This window comes from Fukomys damarensis, unplaced genomic scaffold (genome assembly GCF_012274545.1).
Source record: "Fukomys damarensis isolate Sample0158 unplaced genomic scaffold, DMR_v1.0_HiC HiC_scaffold_26, whole genome shotgun sequence".
Lineage (NCBI taxonomy): Eukaryota > Metazoa > Chordata > Mammalia > Rodentia > Bathyergidae > Fukomys > Fukomys damarensis.
The window spans coordinates 17,402,931-17,420,065 of NW_022900938.1; the positions used below are offsets into that span (position 1 = coordinate 17,402,931).

Here is a 17,135-nt window from a genome sequence, read left to right on the forward strand (position 1 = left end):
GGTTGGAGTTGGACTGTAGGCCATAGTTTGCATATCTCAAATCTGTACTATATGATTCTAGTGTGTGTGTGTGTGTGTGTGTGTGTGTGTAAAACTGCATGAATGTGATGGTGCTTGTCTCTGTGAAGTACTACTATGGATAACTTTGGTTTTATGATGTTTTGGTAATTTTCCATTTTCAGTATGAAATTACGGATGATTCCCAAGGCACAGAGGATAAAAGGATCTGGACAGAGGTTTAAAGCAGCTCATGTCATGGAGGCCAGGAAGCAGAGAGAAAAGGGGGAGCCAGGGATGGAGATAAGCACTTCCAGGTCACCCTTCCTATGAGCACTGTCCGCCCTCAGCAGTGCCTTCATGGGATTGGCAGGAAGAAGAGAAAGGGTGGAGGGATGATTGGGGGGAGGGAGATACTTTAGACCCCTGTGGCCACACCCCCAGTGACTATCTCCTCTGACCAGGCTGTATCTCCCGACATCACATTTAGCTATAAACTCATCAGCGGACCAATCCACTTCTGAGTATCACTCCCCAAGATCGAATCACCTCCCCCAAACCCAGCTATGAGTATGTGAGACTCTAGGGGGGACATCTAAATATAAACCATAGCAGGGAGTTGTTTGCCCTCTGCTCTCAAGAACATATCACAGTTCTGAAAAAAAAAGAGAACCTACCACAATTCTGGAGGATGTTGAGTGTAGTTTTAAGATGTGGCCCAAGGGATTTTGACTTCTGCACCCGCTGCCTTGTTCCTGACATCTGTTTGTTATGTGAGAAGAAAAGAACAAAGGCTATGGTATCCTGAAACATCTGGACGCTTCAAAGTAGTCAGAGAAAAGGAATGTGTAAAACAGCAGAAGTACAGGAACAAGATCTGAGCACACTTTTGGCCAGTAGCAGGGAAATTTTACTGGACCACCGAACAGTATTGACCACAAGGAAATGACTAAATGAGGTTGTGGGCACTGACAGATGTGAGATCAGTGGACATGGACAAGAATATTCCAGTACGAGCTGGGTGTGGTGGCACAGAACTAATCCCAGCACTCTGGGAACCTGAGGCAGGAGGATCATAAGTTTGAATTCAGCCTGTGTGACTTAGTAAGACCCTATTTCAACAAATTAAAAAGACTTGTGGGGTGAAGCTCAGTGTGAAGGCCTTGGATTCAATCTCCAGTCTTACAGCAAAAAAAAAAATAGTTTTGAAAAAATAGTAGGATAGTGCAGCCACTCAGGAGTGATTTGAGAAGTGCATGAGTATTAATAAAAAGCTGAAGCATAGAGAAAACAGTGCAGCAATAACTAGACCCCCCATTTTCGCATCTATTATCATGGTTGATTAAGAGGTGCTTGAAAAATTCTTGGAGAATGAGTGAGTGGATGGATAGTGAGTACTTTCGTGAATCACTTCAGGTTCCCCTCAATATTATCTTCTCTGAAAAATAAGAGTCATTGAAGATGTTACTGCGACATATTTGAACAAGTGACAATTTGGTTTTAGCTTTAACAGAGGATGAAGAGCACCCTTTGCCTTCAAGAAAAATTCTTTCTATAGACCCATGTTGATGAAGGATATCATGAGTGCTATAGGAATAATATCTAAAATTTTAACTGGAAAGCACTATGCAAATTTTCTTGTTGATATTGCAGTGTTATTACTGGATTAGTAAATAAGACATGGCAAACTGAGATCTTTCTCCTTTTTTAGAGTGTTTCAGTTCCTAATTTATCCTTTTGACCTTGGGCTTTTGGGTGGTCTTCCAGTGGGGTAAGCTGCTCCTCTCCATTTAGATCAGAAGTAGACAGCCATAGGAAAATGGATACATATTGAGGATATACTCCTAAGTGAAATAAATAAGGCACACATGTGTAAATACCGAATAGTTTCTCTGGTGTGAATAATCTGCAATAATACAGAAGATCCTAATAAGATTACTGACATTGAGAAATGGGAAGAAAGGAGCTAAAGGTGTAGGGAAGGTGGGATGGATAGGGGAAAGGTGAAAGGCAAAAGAAAAAAATGTGAGATAATGAAAAGATGGAAATAAAGTGGTTATAGATGGGGAGGGGAGGAGGGAGTGAAGGGAGGGCAGGGACAAGGGGAAAAAATGAGAACCAAGTCTTGTCATGTAGAGGTACAAGATCCCAACAATGAATGTAAGTGTACTGTATCCCTAAAATGTATCAATAAACTCAATTAAAGCTAAAAAAAAAAAAAGAAGTAGACAGGGATGGACAGGCAGCTGGGGAGGTGTGGTGAAGGTGCTGTACTGGGCTCATGTCAGGTGTTCATACATGTCCTCTAGTCTGCTGGGTCTAAATATCCATAGGTGCAAATCCTATGAAATTTCTAAAAGAACTCTGCAGGTCTAAATAAGAAGAAACAGAGAAAGAAGACTTGAAGGGTGTTACCAGAGATTTCCCCCAAACTGGAAACCTGGGAGTTGTGGCAGTTGGGGGAGTAAGGAGGCATACTTAGGTCCAGTCTAACAAAACTTTTTCTAAAAATCATGTAGGGGTCTGTTCTGAAAATAAGGGAGCTCCGCTGCTTTAGAATCACTGCCATGTTGCGATTATGTTAGAGGCTTCTTGAAGTCAAAGTCAGATCTGAATGACTGGCCTCTAAAGTCTCCTCTGAGCTGAACAGCTGAACTGTGGAATAAAGTGGATTTTCAAGAGAAAGTAGATGAATCCTTTTGGACTCCCCCCACGTACTCTACTACAAGCACTTACAGAATTTCTGTTATGTGCCTTGCAGTGTTTCTCAATAGGAGTCCCATTTATGGGACAATCCTTCATTAATCTCTCCTGATCGGACCAAAAAACGCCCCAACGTATTTTAGAATCAGTGACAGCTACTGGAGCTAGAAACATGAGCAGGACAGAAGTTAGGTCTCCTGGTCTCCTTGGCAGACTTGAAGTCATGGTCATCAGCATGCCTGAGGCATGACACCCTCCTGCCGTCGCCTTTGGCTCAGCGCATGTATTTGTGCTTCAGGCTGCCTAACTTCTGCAGTGCGGGATAGGAAGAAGAGGCACTCCCCCTGGATGCTCAGCGATGGGCACTGGCGTATAATAGTATTTCCTGAGAACAGGAAGCATGTGAGCAATCCCCAGCCCCAGAAGGGAGGGCCTGGCCAATAGGAGGACACATGGGTAAATGTAAAAAGGTGAGGACCGCTAAAGGACCACAAAGCTTTTGTAATGCCATCACCACCGCAAAAGTGGATATCACAGAGATCAAAGTGCTGACCATCGGATACTTGAGTGGTAGATTCTGGCTTTGGGTTCCTGTTATATTTCCAGAATTTCACAGAAAATATTTCAAGTGGTCATTTCCTTGAGATTTTGGACTGGCTGGGAAATATCCCTGTCCTGGGAACCCCGCTACTGCTTCATCTGGTATGTTAGATGTTATTTAATAGGCCCTGGGAAGCACTGACCTACCTGGCTTCTGATCCCAGCATCCTAAGAGTGTGTAAAATTCCAAGAGAATTTGGAGCAGATGGTTTTCTGCAGATCCTCCATGAAAAGTATCTACTGGATTTCTTGGAGAAAATTCCAATGCAATTTGTACCAAATCAGACCCAGAGGCTTCTGCAAGAATGTTCTGGCATCGAATCTGCCGCGAATATAACATTTTGTGGTTCACCCTGGAGGTCATGGGAGAGTTCTAAGGAAATACCAGAAGCCAGAATTATAGTTCTTCGAGCTGTTTGTCCTTCAAACCTTTATAAAGTGTACTTCAGTGGAAAAGGACAGTAATAAGAGGAACTTTCTTTTTCATTGCGTTTATTGGTACTTTTCAGGTATACAGTACAGTTACATTCATCATTGGGATCTTGAGGCTTTACATGATGTATCTTGGTTCCTATTTTTTCCCCATTCCCTTGCCCTCCTTCACCCCCTCTACCCTCCCCTATTTACAAAGACTTTGTTTCCATTTTTTCCTTTTTAATATTTTTTCTTTTCCCTTCTTTCCTTTTCCCTACCCTTCCCACTTCCCCTACTCCTTTAGCTATTTTCTTCCTATTTCACATTATTGATTATGCAATTTGAACCTTATTTACACTGTTAGTTTTTCACACCAGAGAAACTGTTCATTATTTACATGTGTGTCCTATTTATATCACTTAAGAGTATGTCCTCAATGTGTATCCATTTAGCTATAAATGTCTCTAGTTTCTCATTCTTTATGACTGAGTAGTGCTCCATTTTGTAGAACCCACATCTACTTTTTCCAGTTTCAGCTATTACAAACTGTGCTACTATAAACATGGGTGCACGTATATCACTGTGGTATGATTCTTTTAATTCTTTTGGGAAGATACCCAGCAGGAGAATAATAGCTGGGTCAAATCAGACCTCTAATCCTAGTTTTTTGAGGCATCTCCATATTGATTTCCATGGTGGTGGCAACAGTCTGCACTCCAACAATGAAGAAGGGTTCCTTTTTCACCACAACCCTGCTAGCATTTGTTATTAGTTAATTTCTTGATAGCAAGCCATTCTTTCTGGGGTGAGGTGGAATCTCGGTGTTGTTTTCATCTGCATCTCTCAAATGACCAGTAATGTTGAACATTTTTTTCATATATTTATTTGCTGCTTTTTCTTGTTTGTTTGAGAAATGTCTGTTCATTTCAGATGCCCATTTTTGAATTGGGTCTTTATATTTGGGGGGGGTCTGATTTTTTTTACTTCTTTTAATATTCTAGATAGGAGACCTTTTTTCTGAGGAACAGATGGTAAAAATTTTTTCCCACATTGTAGCTTGTCTGAGCTCTGTTGGTGGTTTAAGAGAAACTATTTTATATGTATATAACAAAGTGGTGAGGATTCTATGTAAAACTTCCAAAGACAACCTTATTAAATAAACAAATAGCCACTTTCAGATTTATATTATCACCTTTGTGTCAAACCCAAGAAGTATCACTAGAAATTTAAGTGTTTACCTGCTTTTCTCTAGAAGGAATTAATTTCATGTTATTTCTTATTCTCTCTTGCAACTTTGCCATCAAATCATCAAATTCTCCCAATTTTAGTTCTCACTGCACTCTTTGTCATACTATTGAGTTATCTTACAGTTTAAATTTGCTAATGTTATATTTTCTTTTCCTTATATATTCTAGTGGTAACACTCACAGAAAAATTAAGGCCAAATTTATCTACTTAGATGAGTAAAAGCAGCAAATGAAATACATGCCTAAGACAAAACTTATTAGCCCTTAAGATAATTGAAAACTTGTCACACAAAACATTATGTTCTCAAATAGCTTGTGTATATCTAGTTTTTTTAAGCACCATTTGTTGAAGAGGTTGTCCTTTCTCAAATAAATGTTTTTGGCACTTTGTTGAGAATCAGTTGGCTGTAAGATAGGTGGGTTTATTTCTTGGATATCTATAGTGTTCAATTGGCCTGTATGTCTAGTTTTATGTCAATAATGTACTGTTGTTTTTATCATGTCTGTAGTATGTTTTGAAATCAGGTATTGTGATACCTCTTGCTTTACTTTTTTGCCTATGATTTCTTTGTCGTTCCATATAAATTTTAGAAATTTTCCAATTCTATGAGGAATGTCATTGGTATTTTGATGGAATTGCATTGAATCTGTAGATTGCTTTGGATAGCATGGACAGTTTAACAATATAAATTCTTCTCATCCCATGAGCATGGGAGGTCTTTCCACCTTTTAGAGTCTTCTTCAGTTTATTTCATCTGTATTTTGTAATTTTTTCATAGAGGCCATTCACTTTCTTAGTTTTTCTCCTTGCTCCTCTTCCTCCTCCTACTTTATTAGTTTTATAGCACAGAAAAGCTATTGATTTTTGTATGTTTTCTGTCTTGCTACTTTACTGAGTTAGTTTATTAGTTCCAAAAGCCTTTCATTTGGGTCTTTAGGCTTTTCTGTAAACAGAATCATGTCATTATCAAACAGGGATAATTTGAGTTTCTCACTTTCTATTTATATGCCTTTTTATTTCTCCTCTAATTGCTGTCGTTAAAACTTCTAGTACTATATGAAATGAGAGTGGTTAGAGTGGATCCCCTTGCCTTGTTCCTTATCAAAATGCTTTTAGTTTCTCTCTTCATTACGAGTTGGTAGTGAAATAGTCATCGAGAGATGATCCTTCTATACTTAATTTGTTCAAGGCTTTCATCATGACGGCTTTGAATTTTATTGTGTTTCTTCTACATCTATTGAAATGACAGTAAGATTTTTACCCTTCATTGTGTTTATATGATGAGTAATAGATACTCATTTGTGTATGTTGAAATGTCCTTGCATCCCTGGAATGAAACAAACTTATGGTGTACGAGTTTTTTGGTAATACTGTTAATGTAAGTGTATTTTTTTGAGAAGTTTTGATCTATGTTCGTCAGAGATATGTTGTTGTTGTATCCTTGACAGATATTGGTAACAGCATTATGCTGGCCTCATGAAAGAGTTTGGAGGTTTCCTCCTATTAAATTCTATGTAATTATTTGAGAAATATTGGTGTTAATTTTTCTTTAAAAGTTTGGTAAAATTCAACAGTGAAGCTATCTGGACCTGGATTTTAATTTATTGGGAGGCTTTTAATTTTTCAAGAGACTTTCAGTATCATTACTTGTTACTGGCCTATGCATTTTGAAAAAATAACCTCTTGGTTCAAATTAGGTAGGTCATATATGTCCAGATATTTGTCCATTTCTTCAAGACTTTCCTATGAAATCAGTTTTCATGCCTCATTTTCTAACACTGATTTTATTTACTTTGTTCTTTTTTTCTTCTTTAGTCTAGCTAAAGGTGTGTAAAGTTTGTTTATCTTTTCAAAGGACCATCTGTTTATTTTTTTGCTCTTTTGTACTGTTTTTTAGATTCAGTTTTATTTATTTCTGACATGACCTTTATTATTTCTTTCCTTCTATTAATTTTGGGTTGGTTTCTTATTGTTTTTCTAAGTTCTTAAGAGACATCCTTGTAATGTTTGAAATTGTTATACTTTTTTTGATGTAGGCACTCATTATTGAACTCCAAAGATTTTAATATGTTGTGTTTTCTTTTATTTATTTCCAGGTATTTCAAGTTTACCTCCTGATGGTCTCAGTAACCCCATTTATTGTTCAGTCTCCACGTATTTGAATATTTTCTAAAGTATTTGTTATTGACTTTCTAGTTTCATTCCATTGTGATCAGAAAAGGTACAGGATATGATTTTAACTTTTTGAATTTAAGACTTGTTTTGTGACCTAATGTATGGTCTACTCTAGAAAAAACTTCCTGTGCTGATGGAAAAAATGTATTCTGTAGCTATTGGGTAGAATATTCCCTAACTGTCTAAGTCCATGTGATCTGTGGTATAGTTTAAATTTGTTGTTTTTTGTTGATTTTTTTTATTGGGATTGTCTATCCATTTGTGAGAATGGGACATTAAATTTATAATTATTATATCTTATTGATGAATTGATTTCTTGATCATTATATAGTGACCATCTTTGTTTCTTCTTACAGATTTTCTCTTGAAGTCTATTTTATTAGACGGAATTATAGTAATCCCTGCTCAATGTAGACATCTATTTGCTGAATTTTTCTTCCTCTTTTAGTCTTTGTGTGTCTTTGCTGGTAAAATGGTTCCTTGTGAGTAACATATTGTTGCATCTTGTTTTTTATAATATTTTAGCCAATTCGTATACTTTAATTGAAGTAGTATTCACATTCAAGATTATTATTGAATGTTACAGGCTTATGCTTGTCATTTTGTTGATTTTTTTCTAGTTGTTTTGGATATTCTTGTTCTTTTCTTCTCTTATTCATCTTTGTAGTTTGATAGATTGCTGTATCGATAATATTTTATCTTTTTCCATTTCTCTTGTATATTTATTCTTCTAGGGAAATTTATATTTTTACATGCTTTCATGATGGTAGTTACCTTTCTCTTCACTCTGGATATGAGACTTCCTTAACTATCGTTGTAAGGATGGTCTGATGGCCATGAATTTCCTAGGTTTTTGCTGATTTTGGAAGTTCTTTATTTCTCCAACATCTATGAAGAATAACCTTACTGGGTATAGTAATACTATTTGGATGCTATCTTCTTTAGAATTTAGTATATGTCATTCCATTCCCTTCTAGACTATCCGGTTTTTCCTGAGAAATCTGTTGTTAGTCTGGGGTTTATCCTTAAATGGGACTTAGTACTTTACTGTGGCAGATTTTATTTTATTTTATTGGTGCTGGACCCTGTGCTTGCGTGGCAAGCGGTAGTAAGGATCGGCACCACTGAGCTAAATCCCTAGCCCTGGCAGATTTAAAAATTCTTTCTTTTTCCTGTACTTTTCACAGTTTGACTGTAATATTTTATGGTGAAGTTTTTGTCTGCTCATGCCTATTTGGGACTGTATAATCCTTGTATAATCTTCCTGGACATTGTGTCTATAATGTCAAGAAACTTTTCTGCTCTTATTTCATTGAACAAGTTTTCTGTGTCCCCAATCTTTATCTCATTGCCTTCTAATATTCCAGAGATGTGGATATTTGTTTGTTTAATACTGTCCCAACGTCTTGAATGTCTCTTTATTCTCTCTTATCCTTTCCCCCCATATGAATATGATATTCCACAAGACCCATCTTCAAGCTCTTCTTGATCTAGTCTTCTGCTGAGGCTTTTGACTGAGTTTTAAAATTTGACTTCTTGAGTTCTTCATTTTCAAGATTCCTGTTTGGTTCTTTCTCAAAGTCTTTTTTTTTTTTTCCTGAATTTCTCACTTGTATCCTGCTTTGTCTTCCTAATTTTATTTAGGAGTCACCGTATACCCTCCATGGTGCTAACACCCAACTCTGACAGCAGTGTTGATCAGAAAGCGTTCAGCAATGGCTGGTGGTGGGAACTGAGTAGGTGAGGTGGCAGCAAAAGCTGTGGTATTCCTCTCATTGCCTGCATAGCAGCAGGACTTAGGCCTCCAAGTTATTCACACCTGGGAAGAAGGTAACAGCAGAGACTCTCTCTGTCTACTCTTTCAGCTATAGTGCTTGCCTGGAAGTGAGCAGATATAGGTCATGGCTGGAAATGGGCAAAATTCCACCCAAGGCTTCCTTTTGCTGTTCATGCCCAGGAGCAGGTGATGGCTGGAACTTCTGTCCTTGTCACTTTCTCATCTGAAGTTCCCTTGGGAGTGAGCCGGACTGGAACCAGCCAGCACTGGGCTGAGTTTCTCTCTATTATCTGGTCAGTTTTTAACCACAATATGAGGTCATGGTTTCTTCTTGAAAGTTCTTTGTGTGCTTGATGTCCAGTGTCATGTGAGCATTGAAGGATTAGGTATATCTTCCATTTATTTTCATCTGTCTTTGTGCTTGTCTTTTCAAATTAGCATTTCAAAATTATTATTATTATTATTATTTGGTACCAAACTCAGGACCTTGCACTTGCGAGGCAGGTGACAGCACCACTGAGCTAAATCCCTGGCCCTTAAATTCTTTTCTTTTTTTTTTCTATGTATGCATTTATGTTTATTATGAGATATTAACAGCTTGACCATGGAATATTAATAGCTCACTAATAAAGATTAATTTATTTCTTTAATATCAAAATAGGCTTGTTTTGAAATATAGTTATGATTATACACAAACACATATACCTACATGCATATAAATAGCTTAGTATGTTAAAATTCAAATTGTTAAACAAATATTGTTAATATTTAAAAAAAATAAACCATTGTTTAAAAGACTTGTCCATTCTGTTGGGAAATAAGTACTTATGTATTATTCCATGAGTTTCATATGTTAATAACATTATCTTTTCTTACAATTATTACCTTTTTAAAATTAACTTTATTGGTACATTTAATATATGCAATATAATGGCATTCATTGTTGGAAATTTGTACCTTTACGTAATCAATCTTGACTTTTATTTAAATTATTTCCTTATAATTGAGACTTGAGTACTTATTTTTTTCTTTCTTAAGAACAAATTTGTCTAATGACATATATCTTATCTGAACATAAAATTAGCTGCATTCCTTAGAATTTTAAATGTGATAGCTTCATTTCCCCCCAAATTTGCAATTATAGTGTTTATTCTCCATTTGATCTAAGAATTATTTAAAAATTTTTGAATTTCATAAATGATTCATCTTGACTTTTCCATTTATATCTATTTTTATTGCATTATAGTTTAACTGGTTATATCTACCTGAAATATTTCAATGCTGTAAGTGTAAAAGTTAGTTATTGCATTATAGTTTAACTGGTTATATCTACCTGAAATATTTCAATGCTGTAAGTGTAAAAGTTAGTGCTTGGCTTATCTTTACTGTGGATTGTACTATTCATAATTATAAAATGGCATTACAAATCTTCAATGATTTTTACATTTTCTAATTTAGCTGATATTAATATCACTAATCCTGCTTTTTTTTGGTTTGTCTCTGCCTAGTAAATGTCATCTTTCTTTTCAAAAGTTATTTCTTTTTAGTTCGGGGATGACTGAAGCAAAATATAAATTAGTTAAGGGTTTTTTTTAATTGAAAAAGTAAACTCCTTCACTTTTTTTTTTGTGTTGACTATTATTTAAATGTAGTCCCATCACTGCATTTTGTTTTATGTATGTGTCTTGATGCTCTTATTTCTTTCATTTTCTTTGTTGTATTTTGCTTCACATTTTTGTCACTTTTTTGGTGATATTTTTTATTTATTCATAGTAATTTTAATCTATTACATTTAAAAAGTTATGCCATTTGCTACTACTGTAAATGGTTAAATAAAATCTATGGAGTATTCTTCCTATCCTTGAATGAGACAATTATCTAAGCCCAGAATCCCCTTCATCTTCCATAGTTTATTCAAATAATCTGGAATGTCATTGCCCATACCATAACTTTTACAATATGAACATTTTCTCCTAAGAATCTATTCTTAGTATTTGCATTAAGCATATTAACGAGGAATGACTGTGATTCAGAATAAACAGTGTTTCATTTGCCTCATTTTTTCCCCTGCTCACTCTTCCAAACATCTTCCAGTTAGTTTTCTTGTTTTGGGGGAATGTGAGATCACCGCAATATTCTCTATGTCAGGCAAGGTAGATGTATGTGTATCTTTGTAAACCTTTACAGTATCGAATAATTTAGACACGAATGCCTTTATGTTAGCCATGCTCCCTGGTTCTCCAAAATCTCCATTGCTCTCTCCTACTGCACCAAGGCTTGCATTTACAGATTCTCTCCTAGACCTTCCTAGACTACATAGAGTTTCAAATGCCCAAGTATTTAAAATGTAATCCCATATTGTTACATTGGGTGGCCTGTGCCTTATGCTTTTTTTCTCTTTGACCCAGGCTCTGGAAGATGGGGTATGGGAACTCTTGCAGGAAGCAGACAAGACCGCTGAAGAGAACAAAGGGCAGAGTCAGGTCTATGAGGCCATGGCCCAGACCCTGGGTGAAGCATGGGCTGCTCTGGTCTCCATGCTTGAAAGAAGAAGGGAGCTGCTTATGTTGACCTCTGAATTTTTTGAAGATGCCTTGGAGGTTTGTATCTTTTAAAATTTGCCCTTTCTCCATATCAAAGCAAATAGAGAGTATTCCAGAAAATCTTTTATTCCTATGAGTAAATATGGCAATCAAGTTTTAAAAACGGAGAGAATAACTCAAAAATAAGATTGTTAAAATTTTAAATGTAAATCTTCAAACCAAGACTGGGGACAGTTGGTTAAAACAAAGTAGAATTTAAGTAGAAGTGGGACTTCTTATACAAAAATTATTTTGATTTATTTCCCTCCTTAGAAGATAGAAATACATTCTCTGGTGTGAAAAACTATAATAGTACACAGGATCCTAATGTGATAATTAATAATGTGAAATAGTAAGTAAAGGGCTAAAGGTGTAGGGAAAGTGGGAAGGGTGGGGGAAAGGTAATAAGGGAGAGGAAAAAAATATGAGAAACTGAAAAAATGGAAATAAAGTGTTTGCAAATGGGGAGGTGAGGAGGGGGTGAAGGGAGGGCAGGGACAAGGGGAAAAAATGAGAATCAAGACCTATTATGTAAAGGTACAGAATCCCAATGATGAATGTAACTGTATTGTATACCTAGATTGTGCCAATAAACTCAATAAAAAGAAAAAAAAAAGAAGATAGAAATACAGTTGCTATTGAAACAGTTACTTTGATTATAGGGTTATCAGGAAATTCTGATCTAGAGTGTTCTTACTGGCTAAAACTTAGAAGATAATATTTCTTCATTGATAATAAAATAGCAAGAGCAGAATAATGTTTGGCCTGTAAGTATAGCATTATATATTTTCTTAAATTATATCTAGTTGATTTTTCATAGTTTAAGCTTGTTAAAATACAAGGGAAAGGAAAAGTTCTGGACGTAAGAAAGTAATTTTGCATATAGTTTTTCTTGGATTATGCAATATTTTTGAAGCTTTAGGATTCAAAATGGGAGACTCGAACATTATCAAAAGAAGCATTATATTTGGTGTATGAAAGTTACTGGAAATTTCACTTTTACCTTTTTCACTCTATCAAAGTGGCACCATATTTATTCTGATGGGAGAACTCTGCTTCATTATGATAAAGCACTAGCTTTGAAAAATATGACATTTTAAAATGTAAAATTCAGGACTTAAATCCAAGACAATGAAGGAAAGAAGATTAGTAGTAGAACATAAAAACTGAGGTAGACAATCTCATGCATCATGAACTCATTTAAAAGCAGAAAAAAGAAGCAAAAGCCTTATTGTGACTTTGAGTTTTGTTCTCCACAACTTGAGCACTGAAGTCCAGCTCACAGTTTGTTTTACAGACCACCTTGGGAAAAGTCCCAGTTCATTCCATCATAGTAGTAGGACAAAGGTAACAACTGCCCTTTAAATTTGGCTCTTCAGAGCACAGGAAACTATCTTTTCCTAACATTAGGCTTAATATTTGTTTCTCATTATGTTTTAGTGTTAATCTTAGCCAATTTTTTCCATGATGAGAAATCACTTGCATGGAGTAAAAAGAAATACTCAGACAAGCCATTTCAGCCCTGCACTCTTATCCTCACTTGAGTGAACTTGTGTTTGATCTAGTGAAATGACAAAATGTTTCTGTATTATCCTCTTCCCAAGACCACTTTACCAAGCAGAAAGCAAACTACTACATAATCTTCAGGCCCCTTTGGTATGTTACAGCAATTTTAATTAGTGACAAAAAAAAAAAAGCAGGTGAAATTAATAATAAGCTCTTTAAAAATGTCTTCCTGTTGCTACCTCTACTCTGTACAAGCTTTAAAATGAAGAAAGGCATACTTTTAGGCGGGTGGGGCAGGTGGAGAAAACACCCATAGACAGAAGTTAACAAAACATCAGGGAAACTTGTTCAAGTATTGTTTGTTTAATTGATCTGTTTTTTTTTTTTTTAAAAGTTGACCAAGAATCTGAAATATAGATATAAGTTATACAGTGACTCTAAAACTTCTTGTAATGTACCAGGAAGAACAAGTCACCTGTGGGGAGTATTTCTATTTGTTTGTTTTGTTTTTGTGTGTGTGTCTATGTTTTTGTTTTGTTTTGTCTTTGAAGGCCATCTGTAAAACCAGTTATTAGAAATTGAATGAATGTTCAATCCTCAGTTACCCCCCCAAAAAAGAAATTGAATGAGTGAATGGCAGATGTAAATGCTGTGTGGACAGGAGCCCTTATTGAAATAGATACGCATGCGAGTTCTTTAGAAAATGTAAAACAAGTTGTTATTGCATAGTTAAGGATTAACAGAGGCAAATTTCTGGTACATAGTCAACCATCAGGCAGGCTATTTTCTTCGGGAAACCTGTGCTACAGTCTGGAACCCTGAACCTACAGGACAGTATCAGGTGTCCACTGGGTCATCCCAACAGAACAGCAGAGGTGTCTCTGCATTTCAAAAGGGATCACGTTTATGAGTCTCTTTCATCATCCAGCCATTTATCACTGAATCTTATGCAGCTATTGAAGTAATCAAAATGCAGTAGCTTGTATTAGTCAGATAATTACATAAAATATTAACAAGCACCAAGCTAAAAAGTAATAGTTTAGAGAAATTTGAAAAAGAGGACAAACACTGTGTTGGGCTTCCTTGTCTTTCTGATACTTTGTCTTTCTTTTTTCAAAATTGAATCCAAAGGTGAATGTATTAGTTAATATGGTCTTTATAATAATCTCCATTACATTTCAAGTGCTAAAACAAACTAGCTATTTGTCTGCCACTGTGGTGATAGCTGTAATATCGTATCCAAATCTATTTTGCCCTTTTCTAAAATTTGTTTCTATAATTTTGTCCCTGAGAATTTTAACCTCATTTCAAGCATCCCTTTCCCTCTCATGCTTACTTCATGGGGAAAAACAAAAAAGAGAAGCATCATATTGCTTACACATAGGGTGTTAAATTACTGTGCATTCTTCTTTGAAATGGAAGTAAATATTTTCCACTTTTTATTCTTGGCTCTAGCTAATCTCATTTTTATTGACATAAATAATACAAAATGTTATTGATTAAAAATGCAAAGAAACTTGCAGTGATAGCTTCAAAACCTAATTGTTTACCTATCTTCATCTGTTCTTAATCCTATTCCTTCTCACAAAGACAATCATTTGGTGTGAATCTTTTCAGACCGTTTTCTGTACAAAATATATGTATTTTGCTTTATATTAATAATGGGATTATTAACCTGAAACTGTAATTTTTACTTCTAAATTTAATCATGGGGAAAACTAACTATATTTAAACCTTCTAAGTTAAGTTAAATTTACTTGTAATTTTACTTGAACCCAAGCTTTTGTTGTTTTCTCTTAGCAAACTTTTTGCTTATTCTTTGAGTGCCTTAGAGTGGTGAAAGCAAATGAACTTATTACACAGTATACAATAATTTTGGTCAAAAAATTTAATACATATTTGAACAGTAAACAGGCCAATGTATTTCAGCATACATGATATATTTCTAGGAACGAAGAAAACCCAAAGGATGAAGAGCCATGAGCTCTTGTTAATTACCACATCCAAACAGACACACTCAAATACTCTAAGCCAACACACACACACACACACACACACACACATGCACACAAACCACACACACAAATGTACATATAAACATACAGAGTCGGATAGGCCATTAATACACAAAAAACACTTATAGATAACTAGAAGCTGCACGTTGGTTGTTGGTTGTTATTGCCTTCATATGCCTTTCCCCTGTGTTTGTGTTGTAGTTTGCTATTAAAATAGATCAAGCTGAAGATTTCCTCCAGAATCCTCATGAGTTTGAGAGTCCTGAGGCCTTGAAATCACTTCTTCAGCTTCATGAACATCATACCAAAGGCAAGAAATACGTTTATTCTTCACAGAAATTGTAAAAGTTTTAAAAGATGATGATATGAGGATGCTTCTATATAATCGTGTGTTTAAATTTATTCCTTATGTATACTTCAATTTGTTTCTAGAACTGATAAGTAAAACTTTATTTTCGGTCACCTTGTGGAAGAAGGCACTGGTTGTGAGTGATATTAAGGGATGGTAGAGAAGGAAGCTTCATTATCTGGTCTGCCAGACCTGAATTCCTGAGGACAGGGGATGATCTTTCATCCTCAGTAGAGAGAGAGAGAGAGAGAGAAGAGAGAGAGAGAGACTTTTTTCAGATAAAATCTTAATAAAGGTTTCCAATTCCCTCTGAACAACTTTAAAAACAATCTAGTTGCTAAACAGCAATTTGTATATCAGTAGGGCCAGCCAGGATTGGAATAGGAAAGGTATTTGTAGAAAAGATAAGTTATTTACTGTCATCTTTGTCAATGGGAGCAGGGTGGATAAATAGGTAGGAAAAGTCACTTTTGTCTTCCTAATATGTCTTTAATTAGAATCCAGTGTGCGTGAAATGACAGGAAGTTTATTTATCCCAATTCTAACTTGACTTTTAACTCTACAACCTTGCTCATATTAGACAGAAATGAGGAGCAATTTTTAAGGCTACAGGTATGTATTATATTTATCTTCCAAAGGACCCTAGATGATAGATCAGTATGATTAATTACTTAACACAAAGGCAAAGGGTTCAGTCTTGCCTATGCAAATTTTTACGAAAGCCTACCAAATACATACATTGCATTCTAATCCATGATTGTTCTGCAGGATTTATTGGTGACGAAGATCATACATACCATCAGACTCTGCATTAAAGCAGTGGCTGCCCATTCCACAGAACAGTAGCAGTGTAGATGGGTTCACAGGAAGAGAGCAGAGTCACGCCAGATTTGCACAAGGAGACGAGAACATGTGCAGGTTCTAGGTTAACTGCAGTGGGTTCTGCGGTCTCAGTTCAGACTTCATCCAACCAACACAATCATCACAGAGCAATTTTACCTCCAGAAACCTAACTGACTGAAGCTTTTGTGGAAGGGGTTCATTAGTAGAGCAACACAATACAAGATTTTTCCAGAGGGACTGGGGTTTAGGGAACCGAGGGACTTTTCCATAAATTTTGGGGGGTGGAGCTGAAAGGAGAAAGAGGTGTGAACAGTGTCTTGTTAGTGTTGCTGCTGGCTCCTTCAAAGGTAGCGAATTTGGAGAAGGGAGCCAGGTTGCCTGGTGCATGGTGTTTTTGTTTAGAGGTTTTAGGCTACACTGTGCTGCCCTCAGCTGACAGTGGAACCAATGTTTGCTTTTCAGGAGTCTTTAAGAGTCAACGTGGCCTCCTCTTACTGTGAGAGTCGATAAAAATGCTACCCGAGCCAGGAGTGGCTGTGAATTCCTCTAATCTCAGACTTTGAAAGGCCAAGGCAAACGAGTCATAAATTTGAGCATAGCCTACGCAAGTTAGCAATTTAGCAAGATAAAACAAGGCTGGAGATGTAGTTCATTGCAAAGGCCGTGGGTATAATCTGTATTATGGAAAAAAAGTATGTCAGCCAGTCAGGTGTGGTCTGCATACCTGGAATCTCACACTTGGAAAGCTGAGACAGGAGAATCACAAGTCTGAATCTCACCTGGGCAAATTAACAAGACCTGATCTCAGAATAAGAAATAAAAGAGTTGAAGGTATAGCTCAGGACAAAGGCCCTGGGCTCAATTCCCGGTACTACAAAAAGGAAAGAAAGAACAAAACATAAAAACCTATACAAAGAGGGAAATGT

General features: G+C 36.1%; 1 protein-coding gene across 1 annotated transcript in view; it reads left to right on the forward strand.

The window, feature by feature from the left end:
* Positions 1-17,135, forward strand: part of Ccdc141 (coiled-coil domain containing 141) — a 189,912-nt gene that overhangs the window by 38,436 nt on the left and 134,341 nt on the right. The window contains exons 5-6 of the mRNA XM_010636779.2: positions 11,323-11,514; positions 15,219-15,327. Coding sequence (XP_010635081.1) covers positions 11,323-11,514; positions 15,219-15,327 — 301 coding nt within the window. The remainder of the gene's footprint in view (positions 1-11,322; positions 11,515-15,218; positions 15,328-17,135) is intronic.